This window comes from Chanodichthys erythropterus, chromosome 16 (genome assembly GCF_024489055.1).
Source record: "Chanodichthys erythropterus isolate Z2021 chromosome 16, ASM2448905v1, whole genome shotgun sequence".
In the NCBI taxonomy this organism is placed as follows: domain Eukaryota; kingdom Metazoa; phylum Chordata; class Actinopteri; order Cypriniformes; family Xenocyprididae; genus Chanodichthys; species Chanodichthys erythropterus.
Window position 1 is genome coordinate 14475909 of NC_090236.1, and position 19261 is coordinate 14495169.

The 19261-nt window shown below is 36.5% G+C and overlaps 1 protein-coding gene across 8 annotated transcripts in view; it reads right to left on the reverse strand.

The window, feature by feature from the left end:
• The window catches only part of si:ch1073-391i24.1 (receptor-type tyrosine-protein phosphatase mu), a 217712-nt gene that overhangs the window by 156844 nt on the left and 41607 nt on the right, over nucleotides 1–19261 (reverse strand). For 7 of the 8 annotated variants that reach the window (XM_067361858.1, XM_067361856.1, XM_067361855.1 and 4 more), the window contains exon 2: nucleotides 4263–4385. In XM_067361858.1, the coding sequence (XP_067217959.1) occupies nucleotides 4263–4385 (123 nt within the window). Of the gene's footprint in view, nucleotides 1–4262; nucleotides 4386–5126; nucleotides 5242–6111; nucleotides 6208–19261 lie in introns of those variants that run through there. The other variant, XM_067361853.1, reaches the window with a different exon arrangement.

Here is a 19261-nt window from a genome sequence, read left to right on the forward strand (position 1 = left end):
GAAAAAGAGGTGTATAAGGAGGAGAAGGAAAGAAGGAGGAGGAGGGGAAGGAAGAGGAGGAGAAGGAGTATAAGAAGGAGGAGAAGAAAAAAGAGATGAAAAAGGAGGAGGGAAAGAGGAGGAGAATGAGGAGGGGAAGGAGGAAAATTAGGAGGGGAAGGAGGAGGAAATGGAAGAAGGGAATGAGAAGGAGGAGGAGGAAAAAGGGGTGTATAAGGAGGAGGAGAAGGAAAAGGAGAAGAGGGAGAAAGAGAATTAGAGACGCATGTTTGTGGAGGATCTCAGATGTTCATCAGAAAGCGTCTCCAGCTGATCTCAGTCCAGGAGAAACCAGAGAACCGCATCTCCACTCTCCACCGCTGCTCTTAATGATCGAGTCATGTGACGCACGCGTGATCGATACGAGCGCGCTAACAAACGCATGTTTGAGCATTCATGAGCGACTGACATGTAACTCGCTAATGCGAGCCGACGCTTTGATCCGTGATCGGCAGGACTCCTGCAGGGCATGTTAAACTTTCATCCAGCTGCAGCTGTGCGGGATAAACACTGAACGCCTCTAATTTATGATTGATTCCGACTCTTAATGGACTAGCTAAATCATCTAACCTGAATTCAAAATCAACTTCAGTCACACTGAGTTCATGTTTCTTACCAGACATGTTTTTACTAAACATATATTTATTTTTTCATCTGATGGAAAAGAAATTATTTGGATGTTTCCGGTCAAAAGTTTGGAATAATTGCGATTTTTTAATGTTTGTGAAAGAAGTCCCCTCTGCTCACCAAAGCTGCATTTATTTGATCAAAAATACAGTAAAAAGAGTGAAATATTATTACAATTTAAATTGTATATGCAATTTAAATACATTAATATTAAATTTAGTGTACCTCAATATTTAAGTAAATAAAACTGATTTAAATTTTTTTTATTTTTTTTTTTTCAAAATAATCAAATCTAATTATTTTCATTTATATGAACCAATATAACACAGAACAGGAACATGACTTAAGGAAGTAAACTGAGTTTCCATGTTGAAACTAGTCTAAATGACACAATGTTTACAAAACTCAGTGGCCAAATACAAATAACATTAAATTCACTGCATAGAAGAAATATTCAATGTATTGGCCAGCACTACACACACAAATGAGGAAGCACTCGATTTCACAGACACACATACACACACACACACACACACACACACACACACACACACACACACACACACACACACACACACACACACACACACACACACACACACACACACACACACACACACACACACACACACACACACACACACACACACACAGACAGAGAAAGGCTTGAAATTAGCAGCGTCTCCTAATGAATGCGGCGCGTGTCACTGGAGGGAGATGGGGATGTAATCTATCTGTGGAGCAGCGTGTGTGAGATTACGCGTCAGATTCAAGAGGAAAACAATATCCATTCATTTAGAGCGCCATCTCGTCCTGACATGAGCAAAACAGCGTCTCCATTAGTCTGATTCCTGAGGTGCTGTCAGTCCCACGCCAGCTCAGAGTCCTCATCTCAAATCAAATCAAACGCGATCAATGCAACATTAAAGAGAGAGAGAGAGACGCAGCAAATACGGGAAAAGCATTCTAATGACTTCCAATATGCCACTGCTAGAGGAAAAATGCTTTAATTAAAATAGATTTGCGTGTTTTGATATAAAAATTCATTCCCAGAGCTTTTGTCTTTCCTCCATTACCGGCACAATGGAGTCAGCCAGCTGATATCGAGCGCTGGTCACATTTACGGCCTTTTACCGTAATGTGAGTGATAACCGGCTGGTTAGTGGTGGAACGTTACCTCAGAGGACTGAGAGTTGATTCTGCCGGTTATATTCTCTAATAAAGTGAGGTGGTGATCGTCCACCATCTCAGCGACTTTGCTTCCCATTCATTTCCTCTAGTCTTTCAAACAATCCTCAATAAAGAGCTCCAACCAACCAAACCAACCAGAACAAAATACAAGGTTTAATTCAGTGGGTGAATAAATGCACCATCCCATTAAGCGCTGAGAACGACATCAACTAACCAAATGACTTATATAAGTCAATCATTATAGGTATAAAAAAATAATTTTGAAGTTCAATTACCAAATTTTCAAATATGGACAAAATGAATGAGAGTTTCATTTCTAACACTCAAATATATGATAAAACAAGTAAAACTTTAACTTCCAGATAACATGCAAAATAGATTTCACTGCAAAAAACTCACCGTTCTTCCTCAGTGTTTCTGTCTTGTTTTCCAGCACAAATATCTAAACATTTTTAAATCAAGATACATTTACTGGAGAAGCAAAACACTGGGGAAGATATGCATTGTTTGCGGTATATGCAACCTTCATTTGTGTACAGGCAAATTAAGACTTAAGACCCGCAGAAATCCTGGATGACCTTAAGGCCGTAGGTTCAAATCCCAGAAATGGTTTGTAAACTACCACCATCACATCCTCAGACTAAACACTTAAGCCCTGTTGAAATAATCAGCTTAAACTGGTCTGTTTGGATGGTTTTAGAGGGGTTTTCGGCATGACTTGTGGCCAGGATGAGAAATCCTGTATAAAATGAACTACCAGAGCACCCTAGCAACTGCCTAGCAACAGCCTAGCAACCCCAAAACAACCAGCCAGAGCACTCTGGCAACTGCAACACCCTAGCAGCCTTGTAACACACTAGCAACTTTAAAGCTACCACATAGCAACCCCCTGACAACCACCCAGAACACTCTGGCAACTGCCTTGCAAAACACTCTAGTAGCCTTGAAACACCCTAGCAACTTCATAGCTACCATAAAGCAACACCCTAGCAACCACCCTTAACACCCTAGCAACTGCTTAGAAACCAGCAACACCATAGCAACCACCCTTAACATGCTAGCAACCCCCTGACAACCACCCAGAACACTCTGGCAACTGCCTTGCAACACACTAGCAGCCTTGTAACACCCTAGCAACTTCATAGCTACCATAAAGCAACACCCTAGCAACCACCCCCAACACCCTAGCAACTGCCTAGAAACCAGCAACGCCATAGCAACCACCCTTAACATGCTAGCAAGCCCCTAACAACCACCAAGAACACTCTGGAAACTGCCTTGCAACACCCTAGCAACCACCCAGAGCACCCTAGCAACCACCCAGAGCACCCTAGCAACCACCCTTAACACCCTAGCAACCCCCAACAACCACCTAGAACACTCTGGCAACTGCCTTGCAACACCCTAGCAACTTCATAGCTACCACATAGCAACACCCTAGCAACCAACCAGAGCACCCTACCAACTGCCTAGAAACTGCCTAGAAACCAGTAACACCCTAAAAACTATCCAGAAAACCCTAACAACTACCCACAACTTCATAGCTACCACATAGTAGCACCCTAGCAACCATTTAGAGCACCCGAGCAACTGACCCTAGCAACAACCTAGCAACCACCCTTAACATCAACACCATAACAACCACCCAGAACACTATGGTAACTGCCATGCAACACCCTAGCAGCTCTGTAACACCCTAGCAACTTCATAGCTACCACATAGAAACACCCAAGCAACCACCCAGCGCACCCTAGCAACCCCCAACAACCGCCTAGAATACTCTGGCAACTGCCTTGCAACACCCTAGCAACGAACAAGAGCACCCTAGCAACTGCCTAGAAACCAGTAACACCCTAAAAACTATCCAGAAAACCCTAGCAACCCCCTAACAACTACCCACAACTTCATAGCTACCACATAGCAACACCCGAGCAACTGACCCTAGCAACACCCTATACCACACTTAACATCCTAGCAACACCATAACAACCACCCAGAACACTATGGTAACTGCCATGCAATACCCTAGCAGCTTTGTAACACCCTAGCAACTTCATAGCTACCACATAGCAACAACCCACAGCACCCTAGCAACTGCCTATAAACCAGCAAGAAAGAAAGAAGAAACCACCCAGAGATCCCTAGCAACCACTAAGAACACCCAAGCAACTGCCTAGAAACCACACAGCAATGCCCTAGTGACCACTCAGAACACCCTAGCAACTGACCCTAGCAACAACCTAGCAGCCACCCATAACACCATAGCAACCGCCACGGCAAGCACCACACACATTTTCTTCATGAAACAACATGACCTCCATCACCACCAATGACTGACCGCCCAATTAAAGCAAATAAAAAGCCACAGTCAAGTACAAAATACTACTAATTCCTCAGCGTCTCACCGGGTGGCATCCACGGATCCGGCGAAGGCTTTTCACTGGTGTCAAACTGCTCCCAGTCAAGGTCATCGTCCCGCCCTTGGGTGTATCCACACGAGGAGAAGGGCTTCTCGAAGTCACAGTCACCTGCAACGAAAGGACAGACATTGATAATGTCAGCGTGTTTCTCGGCCTGGAAATGAACGGATGCATCTATTACGGTTCTTTCCGTCCTAATGCGGCCGCTCGTAATGCAATATGCCAAACAACAGCAGCGCTTAAACAGAGATGGAGAGGGATTCAAACCGCACGCACGGCACAACATATATTACCATCATTAGCCGTGCCGCGTGCCTATTTCACAATGACAGAAATGAAGTGTCCAAACTCTATCATCGTTAAACGCTGGCTTGCCGCCGTGCCACCAAACATAAATTTGATTCATTTCGCAGCGGCGTGCGACCAGACCTCCCCTTCAAATCATCCCACGTTAGTTCCCATTCATCCTAATTCTCCTCGCGGGACACACGGCCCGACGCTGTCATCCGTGCTTTTAATTCCTGCAATAAACAGGTGAGCATGTAAAAGAGAGGGAGTCTTTATAAACGCATTCAGACGTGTCGTTTATTTATTTATTGACTGTCAAACATCATTTGTTTGGGCTCATCACTGACTCAAGCATGAATTAAAACATTAACAATTCTGTTCACACACTTCACCTTCTAAAGAGATCCAAAAATGTTCATAATGTGAAGAAGGTTTGCTGTGTCACTGAAGGTCAATGTCGAATTTATTTTTACAGCACCATTAAAAACAACATAAATTGACAAAAGTGCTTGAAAATAATAAATACAGAGCTGTAAAAAATACAAATTGTCATGAATTTACCAATGGATGGATCTTCTGCTGTTTCACCTCTACATTCAGGCCTGATGTTTAACTGCATCCCTGGAGCCGAGCGACAGAACTACGACGAGTGTCCGAGTGAACGAAGCGTTCAGGGCTGTAATTATGGGTAAACAGAAACGAACAGGTGTACCAAAACGATTATTGCCACATTTTTGCCCAAGTCACTTACAAACAGTGAGGTGAGATTTATTCTGCCAGTGCATCTGAACGACCCGACGCCAAGGCCAAAAGTTCTGTGCACTCCGGAGTAAATGGAAAATAATGGTGAAATAAATGAATATTTCAGTACGTGGAGCGCTGCAGCGCCTGCAAACTCATTGTAAATCAACATAGGAGCTGCTACAGATGCATGCTCTCACACACACACACACACACACACACACACACACACACACTCACACACACACACACTCACACACACACACACACACACACACACTCACACACACACTCACACACACACTCACACACACACTCACACACACACTCACACACACACTCACACACACACTCACACTCACACTCACACACACACACACACTCACACACACACACTCACACACACACACACACACACACACACGTTCCTCTGAGCACAAATGCACAATAATGCTTGCATAAACAGGAAAAACAGAAAAGCACCTTTTACATGCCAGATCTGATCAATCACTCTTGAAGCGAGATGACTGAGGCGTGTGTGTGGGTGTGTGAGAGCGTGTTTACAACCCTTTTATTTCCATAATGTGATGCATTTCTGAATGTATGTAACAATATACAGTAAGATATAAAATATATACATTAGGCTTATTATAAGTAAATATAAAAGTTGCTCTGAAGAGGAAAAAAACACTTTTAAAATTTGCACCATCATGGTGAAGTTGCTAACCAGTTAACAGTGCGAAAGTGACTTTACACTAGTGATGTGTTTGTGTTTTAACGTGTGTGTGTGTGTGTGTGTAATTACCTGCTGATGTATGTACACGTCAGTCTCTGATTCAGTCCTCAAGCTGTTAGCGTCTGATGTATGTGTCCAACTCTACGTGACTCAGGCCTGTTTTACAGCCCAGCGCTTCACTGATGACAGATATACTCTATTGTCTTCCTCCAAATTCATGCAGTAACTGTTATCTGATGATATATTCAGGCTTTTGTCCGCTTACACGAGTGAGACGACAGGAGATTTAGTGAGCGCTGAAAGGAAGGAAACAGTGGCAGAGGAGAACAAGCTCATCTTCTATTCTCTCCTCGCTGTCAGGAGACACTGGAGGTGACAATGGAGTCGCGGCTCAGACAGACAGCCTTGAAAGTGCCGTTCCGACAGTATTTCATGAACTCAAGAACATACAGTGAAGAAAAAGCCGTATCCCTGTACCTGCACAGCCACTGCAACACTGTGCTTATGTTCTTACAAGCAGTTATTATGATTAACTGGAATAAAAACACAATTAAACTAAACTAAAATATGATAGTCCACTTTAGACATTCTACTAACTCTCATTAGTGCACTGTAAAAAGTGCTGGGTTAAAAATGGACAAACCTAGCGACTGGGTTATTATAACCCAGCGAATGCAAATGGGTTGTTTTAACCCAGTAAATGCGATTGGGTTGTTTTAACCCTGCAAATGGGTTATTTTAATCCCAGCAAATGTGATTGTGTTGTTTTAACCCAGCGAATGGGTTATTTTGACCCAGCAAATGGGTTATTTTAACCCAGCAAATAGGTTGTTTTAACCCAGTAAATGCGATTGGGTTGTTTTAACCCTGCAAATGGGTTATTTTAATCCCAGCAAATGTGATTGTGTTGTTTTAACCCAGCGAATGGGTTATTTTGACCCAGCAAATGGGTTATTTTAACCCAGCAAATAGGTTGTTTTAACCCACTAAATGTGATTGGGTTGTTTTAACCCAACAAATGGGTCGTTTTAACCCAGCAAATGGGTCGTTTTAACCCAGCAAATGGGTTATTTTAACCCAGCAAATGCGATTGGGTTGTTTTAATCCAGCGAATGGGTTGTTTTAACCCAGCAAATGTGATTGTGTCGTTTTAACCCAGCGAATTGGTTATTTTGACCCAGCAAATGGGTTATTTTGACCCAGCAAATGGGTTATTTTTAACCCAGCAAATGGGTTATTTTAAACCAGCAAATGGGTTATTTTGACCCAGCAAATGGGTTATTTTTAACCCAGCAAATGGGTTATTTTGACCCAGCAAATGGGTTATTTTAAACCAGCAAATGGGTTATTTTGACCCAGTGAATGGGTTGTTTTAACCCAACAAATGGGTTATTTTTAACCCAGTAAATGCAATTGGTTTGTTTTAATCCAGCGAATGGGTTGTTTTAACCCAACAAATGGGTTATTTTAACCCAGCAAATGTGATTGGGTTGTTTTAATCCAGCGAATGGGTTGTTTTGACCCAACAAATGGGTTATTTTAACCCAGCAAATGCGATTGGGTTGTTTTAATCCAGCGAATGTGTTGTTTTAATCCAGCGAATGGGTTGTTTTGACCCAGTGAATGGGTTATTTTAACTCAGCAAATGGGTTGTTTTAACCCAACAAATGTGATTGGGTTATTTTAACCAAGCAAATGTGATTGGGTTGTTTTAATCCAGCGAATGGGTTGTTTTAACCCAACAAATGGGTTGTTTTAACCCACCAAATGTGATTGGGTTGTTTTAATCTAGTGGATGGGTTATTTTAATCCCAGCAAATGCAATTAGTTTTTTTGGTTGTTGCTGGGTAGTTTTATTTAACTCAACTATTGTTTGAAAAATACTCTATTGCATGCTTCAAATGAACCCAAAATATGTTGGAAATGAACATTTATTAATAAGCTTAATGAATAATAATTAAACAATTAACATATATTAAAATGCTTAATAAATGTTCATCTTTTGATTATTGTTGTTGCCTCTGGTAATTGTGTCAGATTTTTAATTTCCAACATATTTTGGGTTCATTTAACCAAGAAATACAGTCATTTTTAAACAATATTTGAGTTAAATAAAACTATCCAGCAGGTTGGGCAAACATTTAACCCAACCACTGGGTTAAAACAACCCAATTGCTGTGTTTGGCCATTTTCAACTCAACTTGGGTTGTATTTAACCCAGCATTTTTTAGAGTGTGTATTAGTTTAGTGTTAGTAGACATGTACTTGTAAAGTTACTCATGGTTGGTATCATGGGCGGCACTAGAGAGGCCAGCAGGTGCTTCAGCACCCCCAAGAAAGACAAAAGCACCCCATAGATTTTTCCTGGAATCAGTTATACACAGGCTGTATTGTATTTAATAAAGAAGCTGATAATAAAAAAAGAAGAAACTTGATTTGTGTCTGTTGCACTTATCGCGCTTCCTTGTGCTAACTAGGCCTGTCCCGACTAAAGAATTTTCAGTCAACTAGTCCACGCTATATTAAATTAATATAATAAACCTTTTCATACGGACTATATAATTAGAGAATATTACAAAATGGAGTGGGTGAGTTTTCCATATATTTATTTTATTATTCATATAAAAAATAAAAATAACCTGTTTTGGTTATATTTACCCAGCTCCCCCTGTTAATGATCTAGCACCCCCTCGTTAGGAGAATGTCTGAAATAAAGCGTTACCAACTAACAAGAGACCTTAAATCCAATTCCCTGCTCTGATGAGGAGCTTCACGTTTCTCCAAACCAGTTTCTCGATCAACTTGAGCTCATAAAACTCTGAAAACGATCTTATGTTTCCAAACACACTCCATCAGCGTCTGTTTTCATACCTGAAAGGACTGTTTGATATGTGATCTTCGCGTGTTTACAGTTGAACCGGGTCCGTGTGGGCGGAAAACAGACGCCGAATGACGAGGCACCTGGGACAGAGAGCAGGTTATTGCTGCTTAATATGTGGAGTCGTACATCAAAAAGACAAATGCAAATCAAACCAGCGACGTCAACCTCCAACACGGCCCTCTCCTGAACGCTTCACACACACCGCTAATCTTTTATTTCTGCTCAAAGCCCTATATGAGGCGCTGGGAGTCAGCGTGGGGCCCTCGGCGTGTGACGGCGTGTTTGTGCGTGTGCGGCCCCTCAGCGTGAGCACGCGACCCTCGCCGCATGTAAGCAAACACAGACTTAATGTCGGCCCATTGATCATCTGTGTTTGCTCTTCACCAACGCATGTTTGTTTCTGGAAATGCGCATAAATCTCAGACTCGAGGGGCCGACTGTATTTCAATCAATGTTTGAGCTCGATTGTTCTGCATCCGAACACACAGAGACCGCGCCGCATGTAGGACACGAGACGCAAACGCTCCCGTTCGCCGTTAGAATGGAGGAGGAAACGTGTGGAAAAACTAGCTTCGATTGCGGATCCGGATTTCACATTAGGAGAGTTTTATCAGATTCCACCAGGAATAAGTTTTAAAATATTTTTTAATTGAATGACATCTAACCTGATAAATCACGCATATAAATGCACCATATTTGAAGATTTTCTGTGAATGTCAACTTCAGTTTGGATCTGTTCCTCACACAATATGACACATGACAGATGAATTTGTGCCAAAATAGGATGCATGACTGTTTTTGGATGAACTAAATAGATCATTCCGTCATTAATTACTCTCTTCGTGTCGTTTCAAACCTTTCTTTCGTCTGTTGAACACAAAAGAAGATATTTTGGGCTTCAATGTTGTTTGGTTCCCAAAGTTCTTCAAAATATCTTTGTTTGTGTTGTGCAGAAGAAAGTCATACAGGTTTGTAATGGCATGATGGTGACAGGATGATCATTTTTGGGTGAAATATCCTTTTAAATTTGTTTATTTTACTCTTTTATTTTAGGAAAGAAAATGAGGCTGTCAGCTGACAAAACATCTTTCCAAAAAAAATTTCAGCAGACAAAAATTCCATAAAACTTATTTATTTATTTTAGCTAGTTGCCAAGGCAACATTATAAGCTAAAAAAAAATAAATAAATGACAAAAATGCAACAAAAAATTCAAATTTTACTGAACTAAAACTTGACATTTAAAATTTTTATAAAAATTAAAAAAAAAAAATTACTACAATTTTTACAAAAACTAAAAACAAACTTAAAAACTAGTCATTTTGATTAAAAAAAAAAAAAACTAAAAATGACAAAAACAAAAAAATACTAAAAAATTTGAAAACTTAAAAACAACTAGACCTCTTATTAAAAAAACAAAATTACTAAAAATGTAACAAATTAAAAATGAAAACTTGACAAAAACTACATTTAAAAAAACAAATAAAAATAAACAAAATTACTAAATTTTACTAAAACTAAAAACGAAAACTTAATAAAAACTAGACATTTAAATAAAATAAAAATAAAACATTACTAAACATTCTATTAAAACTAAAAATGAAAACGACTTTAAAAAAATAGTGAAAATTACAAAAACAAAATACTAAAAAATTTACTAAAACTAAAAACAAAAACTTAATAAAAACTAAACATCTCATTTTACAAAAATAATTAAAATGACAAAACAACAAAATTACTAAAAATATAACAAATTATAAATGAAAACTTGACAAAAACTAGACATTTAAAAAAAAACGAATAAAAATAAAAAAATTACTAAAATTTTTACTAAAACTAAAAACAAAAACTTAAAAACTACATATTTAAATAAAATAACAAATATTACTAAACATTCTATTAAAACTAAAAATGAATGACAAAAACAAAAAATACTAAAAACAAAAACATCTCATTTTACAAAAATAATTAAAATTACAAAACAACAAAATTACTAAAATTGTAACATTAAAAATTAAAACTTGAAAAAAACTTGACATTTAAAAATAATAAAAATGACAAAAATAAAAAATGACAAAATGAAAACAGAAAATCTAAAAATAAAATTCAAAATATAAACAAAAACTACAACAGTATATCAATGAAAGTAAAACAGCAGCAGTTGTAAAGCGTTAAACACACTCTTCATTCAGCCGTAGTAAAGCGTTAATATCTGCTCTCTGTTTGTATCAAACCCAATTAGAGCATTTATCAATATGTAGAGCAGGTTCTCCAGTCCGAGCGCCACATAAATGATGTGTTTGGTGTAGAGCGGGAATGATGGATGAAATCCCGCTTCACTGAGGTCCGATAACACACTTTATCCGAAAGCTTCTCCTAGAAGTAAATGAGTCTCCGGCTGCTGGTAAACGCTTGTTTCTCGTGTTCAGATGTGGTTAATTAACATTCTACCCGACTTGCATTGGTCTGTATTGGTGTTATCCATTAGAGCCGATACCGACTGATCGATTTAATTCCGTTGCGGACCCTGAAAGGGTTTAATTCCTTCTCGTCCACGTCCTGAGACACAAACAGAGAACTGCACCTTTGCACAGGTGTCTCAAACTCAATCTGGAGTGCGTGCGCACATTCAGGGATGTGTTTTAGCAGCCGGCGCCCTCTTCGTCCTTGAAATTAAATGCTAATGTATTATTTCACCATTTACCAGCAGGGAGTCGAACACCTAGACCGGCCGACACCTGAGAATCAAAACAAAAGAGGCGAGAAGAATCTCGCATCCAAATGAATCTGCGTTTCTGTCAGCGTTTTGTGTATCAAAGTCCATTAAAAAGCATCACAGCGCTCTGCCTCCAGACAAACCAATCCATTAATGACTGCAGAACAACTCAAGCCCTCTTAACCCTTACAGAACACTACGGTTATTGATCTCGCTGAAAAATAGCATTAAAAATGAATCGCTCTTCAAACAAAACATTTAATATTTGGCTTTTATTGCCACTAGTGCAGATCAATATAATATCCAATATAGTCCCTCCAAAAGGCGTTCCTGTAACTAAAACGGTTCACATTTCCAGATTTTAAGTTTATTCCACTCATTCAGTTTGAATTCAAGTAACAAATCGTGAAAGTCTTAACAACTATACAGCTACTTAAATAAGTTCATCAAACTCAAAGTGATAAAGTTACATAAGACTAATATTGGTGCAGAGCAATGATGACAGAACAGGAGAGGAAAACTATAAAAGCATAACCTACAATATAAAAATGTAATTTTTCTGAAGAAATAGTGTTTAAAAGACATTAGAAACCATGGAATAAGTTCAAATTTCCTTTAAATATGTTGTGGTCAGCCATAAGTTACTAGATTAAATGAATTTCTATAACTTAAATCATTAGAGTTAACATATTTCTAGAAACTAATTCCGATTGATAAAATTAGTTTTTAAGCGTGCATGACAAATATTTCTTAAGTTGAATCCACTCTTTTTTTAAATTTAAGTAAAATTAACTCATTTCATTTAGCGATTTTCATGATATGAAGAACTAATACGCTTTGCATAAAGATGTCAATCAAATGCATTAATGTAAACATTTACTAGATTTATGCGTTATCCGAACTGACTTACATTTACTTGAGAAGCTTTAAGTATTAAGTACTTCTTTATGAAAAGAAATTTAGTTAACTTAACTAACTAGTTACTTAACAAGGGGAAAATATTAAGTAATTCACTTTTTTTGCAGTGCAAAAAGCAATATTCATAATATATTTGTAATATACGGTAACACTTTAGTTTATGGTCCAAATCTCAATATTATGTTGCTTATTATCATGCATATTACTAGGATTTTGGCTGTTTATTAGTACTTTTAAAGCAGATATTAATGTCTTATTTGGCATGATCATATTCTACATACAACAACTACCTTACTAACTATTAATAAGCAGTAATTAGGAGTTTATCGAGGTAAAAGTCGTAGTTAATAGTGAGAATTGGACCCAATATTCATAACAAGCATTGCAAAGAATATTTTCTTTCTCTTGTTTCCAGTGCAAAAAGAGACTTTAAGAAAAATATCTTGTTTACCCTTTAAATTAAGTTATATTTTTTAGGCATTTTGAAGCAAGACTTCAGTCATTTCTCTTCTCCAGTAAATGTATCTTGATTTAAGAACATTTAGATATTCGTGCTGGAAAACAAGATCATCAGCATTTGCATCGAGCGACGCCACAAGACAACAAGATTAGGAAGCAGAAGCTAAATGTGTGGAGGATCACAAACACAGAGGCAGATTGTGTGTTTGACTTCAGTGACAGTGAAGCAATTATCTGGACCAACACGACCCTTGGAGCGCCTCTCTCTCCGCGGCGGGATCAGGTAAACTGTGAGGCTAACTAGGGAAGACAAGGGAAGTAATTGACAAGGCCTGTGCGTGTCAGCGCTGGAACCGCTTTACAGAGATTTCATTTACTCCGACAGCGAACGAGACACACGGAGAGAGTCGGACGCATTCGTCCCTGTCAGCCGGCTCTTCTCAGAGCTCATAAACGCCGCACACGTCGTGGTCTGTGTTTGTAAAGCGTTCGCACCTCTCTGAGAACACACTATGGTCTTCAGAAGCGCACACTCACACAAATCTATCCATCTTTTTAGCAGCGCCAGCCAGGGGCGAGAATCAATACGACCGCCCCTCGATAGAGGAGCCAATTTCTCCTAAAGATTTTCCAGTCAGACTTAAAAGGCCTTTTGTTATTGCAGTAGGAACAAAAGTAAACTTTCAGCATCAGACCGCGCTGGGGAAAGTTCTCAAGAGGACGCTGCGCTGGCAGAGACCGCCATCAAATAACACTTACACACACATTAATCTATCTCAATGAAGACCGTAAAACTAATCATGATGACCAAACCAAATGCACAATTCAAAAACAACGCGTCTCGTATTCATATTCATATTATTTATACGGTTTCCATCTAAAAATTTCCACCTACACTGAAATCAAATGTGTTGGATTTCGAAGCAGTAAATTTCACAGAGAACTACAAAGAAACAGAAAGTAGTGTTATTAGAGAAATTTACTTAAACATGAAATTTAAAGTAGAAATTTAACTGATATAGTGTTTTCTTGTAAAACGTACTCCAATAATCCTTTGAAAAATCATTTTTCGAGTTAAATGCTGATGAATTTCCATTAAAACACCTAAACTATATCCATATAAGGGAAGATTTTCAGCATTCTGAAGATTAAATATGCATAAATTTCATCTTAAATGACGTGACGGGTCATTTTTTGTCCAAAGGCCTTAATAATAACAAAAAACATCTAAAGTATGTAAGGTAGTACAACTACATCTCTTTTACTGAATCCAAAGGTTTCGATTATATTTTGCTACATATTTTAAAGATTGTGAAGTGTCAAAAGGTCATTCGGTTGAACCGTCCAAAGGCCAATACAGCCATTTCATTTGTGATTAAAAGATCTTAAAATGTAATAAATGTATATATTTTTTATTCTGGCATGATTTTATCACATCATATATCAACATAGTGCAAAATGGGATTAAAATGATGTTTAGAAGTCGTTGCTTTGTTATGAGAAAGAATGTCTGGAAAAATTAATTTCATTGATGTCATGCGGAGTAACCGATATAAAGGGACCATTTTGGATCAAGTCAAGTATCATGTGACAGGATGTGACATCATTCAGACACCTGCAAAGGACCACATGGTCATGAGGCAAAGTAACTAACTCTCTTTTAACTATTTGATAAATTCATGTTTTCACTTGATCATACGCATGTCCCGAAACATCAGGTCATTCGGTGCAACCGCTATAAAACATAGAAAATTTTGTAATATTTTAAAAACTTGAACTAAATATAAAATGTTTGATTGTCGTTTTGCAAGATATCAGCCTGTCAGCATTGTTTGAAAATATCGTCATTCAGTTAAACCGAAATTTTAGTTAAACCAAATAACTTTAGTGGCAAATTTTGTCCATCTTGTAAAAAAAGAAGACAAAAGCAGTGTTAATTGATTATGAAAACCACGATCTCAAACTTCAAAATTAATTATATCACCAATACATTTTTTTTTTTTTCATTTTTAAAATCCTTATTCGTCAATGACCATAATAAGGCCACCGAGAGCATGTCGTTTTTTCCTCAGTGTTTCTGTCTCGTTTTCCAGCACAAATACATAAACAGTCTTGAATCAAGATACATTTACTGGAGAAGAGAAATGACTGAAGATATGAAGTCTTGTTTTATGAAATATTAAACACAATTAAGTGACCTTATGCTTAAAACAAGAACAAATATCTGCTAATGAGGTCAGAAAAATAAACTTCATTCAAAGATTATTTTTCTGACTCCATTGACAGATATCTGTTCTTGTTTTAAGCACAAACTCACTTCATTTTGATCATTTTCCAGTCTTAATATCTTCAGTCATTTCTCTTCTCCAGTAAATGTATCTTGATTCAAGAATGTTTAGATATTTGTGCTGGAAAACGAGACAGAAACACTGAGGAAGAACAGAGTTTTGTTTTTGCAGTGCACCTTTGATCTTAAATTTATAATACATGTTAATATGAAAGTTATTGATGCACAACTTAAGCAAATCCAAGGTCATAGATTCGATTGCATGAATGTATGAATTAATAAAATGCATATTTTGAATGCAACACAAGTCACTTTAAATAAAAGCATCTGCCAAATGTATAAAAAAAATGTTTAATGAATAATGATTTGCACAGATTTAGTGAATAAATCCCAGTATTTTCTTGCTCATCACCGATGAATCTTTCACACTGGAAGCAGTCCAAAACACATTTATACAAATATATCATAATATATAATACACTGCTGCTTTAGTCTTGCTTTAAGCATGCATCTGATTGGTCCATATTAATGAGGTGCTGTGATGGGAATCAGATCCTTTAAATAAAGAGAGTTTCATCCCTAAAGTAAAGCTGCATAAACACACACAGACACAGAGTGTAGCTACACTCTTATGAAAAATGAGATTCATTCTGCAGTCATATTGTTTTCTTCCACAATTATATATCAGCATAATCAGTGGTTTAATAATCATTTCAGAGCTGCATTCCTTTAATCAACTATCCTCTGCTGTACGATTCCATGTGTGTGTGTGTGTGTGTGTGTGTGTGTGTGTGTGTGTGTGTGTGTGTGTGTGTGTGTGTGTGTGTGTGTGTGTGTGTGTGTGTGTGTGTGTGTGTGTGTGTGTGTGTGTGTGTGTGTGTGTGTGTGTGTGTGTGTGTAAGAGAGAGAAACGTTGTGCTCTAAATCAATACAGCCATAAACAAAACTAGAAGGGAAAATAATGAAATGGATGAGTCGACCTGGCTGAAGGTCAAACAGTCCAATTACAGCAAATTAATGTCCCCGTTATGAATGTAATTAAAACAGCAGCATATAACAACATGTGCTCATTCAACAGGAACTCTAGTTAACCTAGTCAGCTCCCTACCTAGACGACATACAGACTCCTGATGGGAAGGTAGACAGACCAACATGCATCCCTAATGGAGAAATCAATCCCACAGTTCACAACAAACAAATCTGTGATATAATAGAGCTTTATACAATACACACCGTTTCAGAACAGATTTACAGACATGGAACAGTTTTATTGAGAAATTTAAAAAAAAATAAGACATTTAAATATTAATTGGTTTTGTTTCGTGCTAAATAATAATTAGTTTGGTTCTATTAAGAAATTTAAATAACCAGTTTTGTTCAATTAGGAGATTTAAATAATCGGTTTTGTTTTGTTCAATTTTGTTCTATTAAGAAATTTAAATAATAATCAGTTTTGTTTTGTTCCAAATAACAATCAGTTTTGTTTTGTTCTAACTAATAATCGGTTTTGTTTTGTTCTAAATAATCGTTTTTGTTTTGTTCAATTTTGTTCTATTAAGACATTTAAATAATAATCAGTTTTGTTCCAAATAACAATCAGTTTTGTTTTGTTCTAATAATCGGTTTTGTTTTGTTCTAAATAATCGGTTTTGTTTGTTGGTTTTGTTTTCTTCTAACAAATAATCAGTTTTGTTTTGTTCTAAATAATTGGTTTTGTTTTCTTCTAACTAATAACAAAGTCCCTTTAAGACAAGTCATTTCACTCGGCGGCCATCTTTGAAATGCCTCTCGGGCATCCTGGGCATCATGCAGCTCCTATCTCTTTGAATGGGGAAACATCAGAGTCTCCAAAACTTTTCGTCAACCTTACGATTAAATTTGATATTTGAAATCACCAATGAAATCTAACAACAACCGATTCATAAATTTAGTTTCTAAACGCTCGAACTATATTTTTTTTCAGGCTGGATCAAGCTAATGCGCATGCGCAGACCTAAATGCACGTCTCTTCGGAGGCGCGCATCTGACTGTTTCTATAGAAACCGGTGAATCTAACGGCCGCTGAAGTGACGCGATGACTTTACCAGTCGGCGATTGGCTCTTGGCTTTAGAAGGCGGAACTTATTCCACCATATTGCGCGTTACACTTTCTCTCATTCAAAACAATATGAGTGACACGTCTTGTGTTATTCTATAGTCTTTGCTAATAATCAGTTTTGTTTTGTTCTAAATAATCGCTTTTGTTTTCTTCTAACAAATAATCAGTTTTGTTCTGTTCTAAATAATCGGTTTTGTTTTGTTCTAAATAATAATCAGTTTTGTTTTGTTCTAACAAATAATCAGTTTTGTTTTGTCCTAAATAACAATCGGTTTTGTTTTGTTCTAAATAATCGGTTTTGTTCTGTTCTAAATAATCAGTTTTGTTTTCTTCTAACTAATAATCAGTTTTGTTTTCTTCTAACTAATAATCAGTTTTGTTTTGTTCTAAATAATATTCGGTTTTGTTTTCTTATAACTAATAATCGGTTTTGTTTTGTTCTAAATAACAATCGGTTTTGTTTTGTTCTAAATAACAATCGGTTTTGTTTTGTTCTAAATAATAATCGGTTTTGTTTTGTCCTAAATAACAATCGGTTTTGTTTTGTCCTAAATAACAATCGGTTTTGTTTTCTTCTAACTAATAATCGGTTTTGTTTTGTTCTAAATAACAATCGGTTTTGTTTTGTTCTAAATAACAATCGGTTTTGTTTTGTTCTAAATAATAATCGGTTTTGTTTTGTTCTAAATAACAATCGGTTTTGTTTTGTTCTAAATAATCAGTTTTGTTCTGTTCCAAATAATCGGTTTTGTTTTCTTCTAAATAATAATCGGTTTTGTTTTGTCCTAAATAACAATCGGTTTTGTTTTCTTCTAACTAATAATCGGTTTTGTTTTGTCCTAAATAACAATCGGTTTTGTTTTGTTCTAAATAATCGGTTTTGTTCTGTTCTAAATAATCAGTTTTGTTTTCTTCTAACTAACAATCGGTTTTGTTTTGTTCTAAATAATCAGTTTTGTTTTGTTCTAAATAACAATCGGTTTTGTTTTGTTCTAAATAATCAGTTTTGTTTTGTCATAAATAACAATCGGTTTTGTTCTGTTCTAAATAATCGGTTTTGTTTTCTTCTAACTAATAATCGGTTTTGTTTTGTCCTAAATAACAATCGGTTTTGTTTTCTTCTAACTAATAATCGGTTTTGTTTTGTCCTAAATAATCGGTTTTGTTTTCTTCTAACTAATAATCGGTTTTGTTTTGTTCTAACAAATAATCAGTTTTGTTTTGTTCTAAATAATAATCGGTTTTGTTTTCTTATAACTAATAATCTGTTTTGTTTTGTTCTAAATAACAATCGGTTTTGTTCTGTTCTAAATAATAATCGGTTTTGTTTTGTTCTAAATAATCGGTTTTGTTTTGTTCTAACAAATAATGAGTTTTGTTTTGTTCTAAATAATAATCGGTTTTGTTTTTTTCTAAATAACAATCGGTTTTGTTTTGTTCTAAATAATAATCGGTTTTGTTTTGTTCTAAATAATCTGTTTTGTTTTTTTCTAAATAACAATCGGTTTTGTTTTGTTCTAAATAATAATCGGTTTTGTTTTGTTCTAAATAATCTGTTTTGTTTTGTTCTAACAAATAATGAGTTTTGTTTTGTTCTAAATAATAATCGGTTTTGTTTTGTTCTAACTAATAATCGGTTTTGTTTTTTTCTAAATAACAATCGGTTTTGTTCTGTTCTAAATAATAATCGGTTTTGTTTTGTTCTAAATAATCTGTTTTGTTTTGTTCTAACAAATAATCAGTTTTGTTTTGTTCTAACTAATAATCGGTTTTGTTTTTTTCTAAATAATAATCAGTTTTGTTTTGTTCTAAATAATAATCAGTTTTGTTTTGTTCTAACTAATAAATCGGTGTTGTTTTTT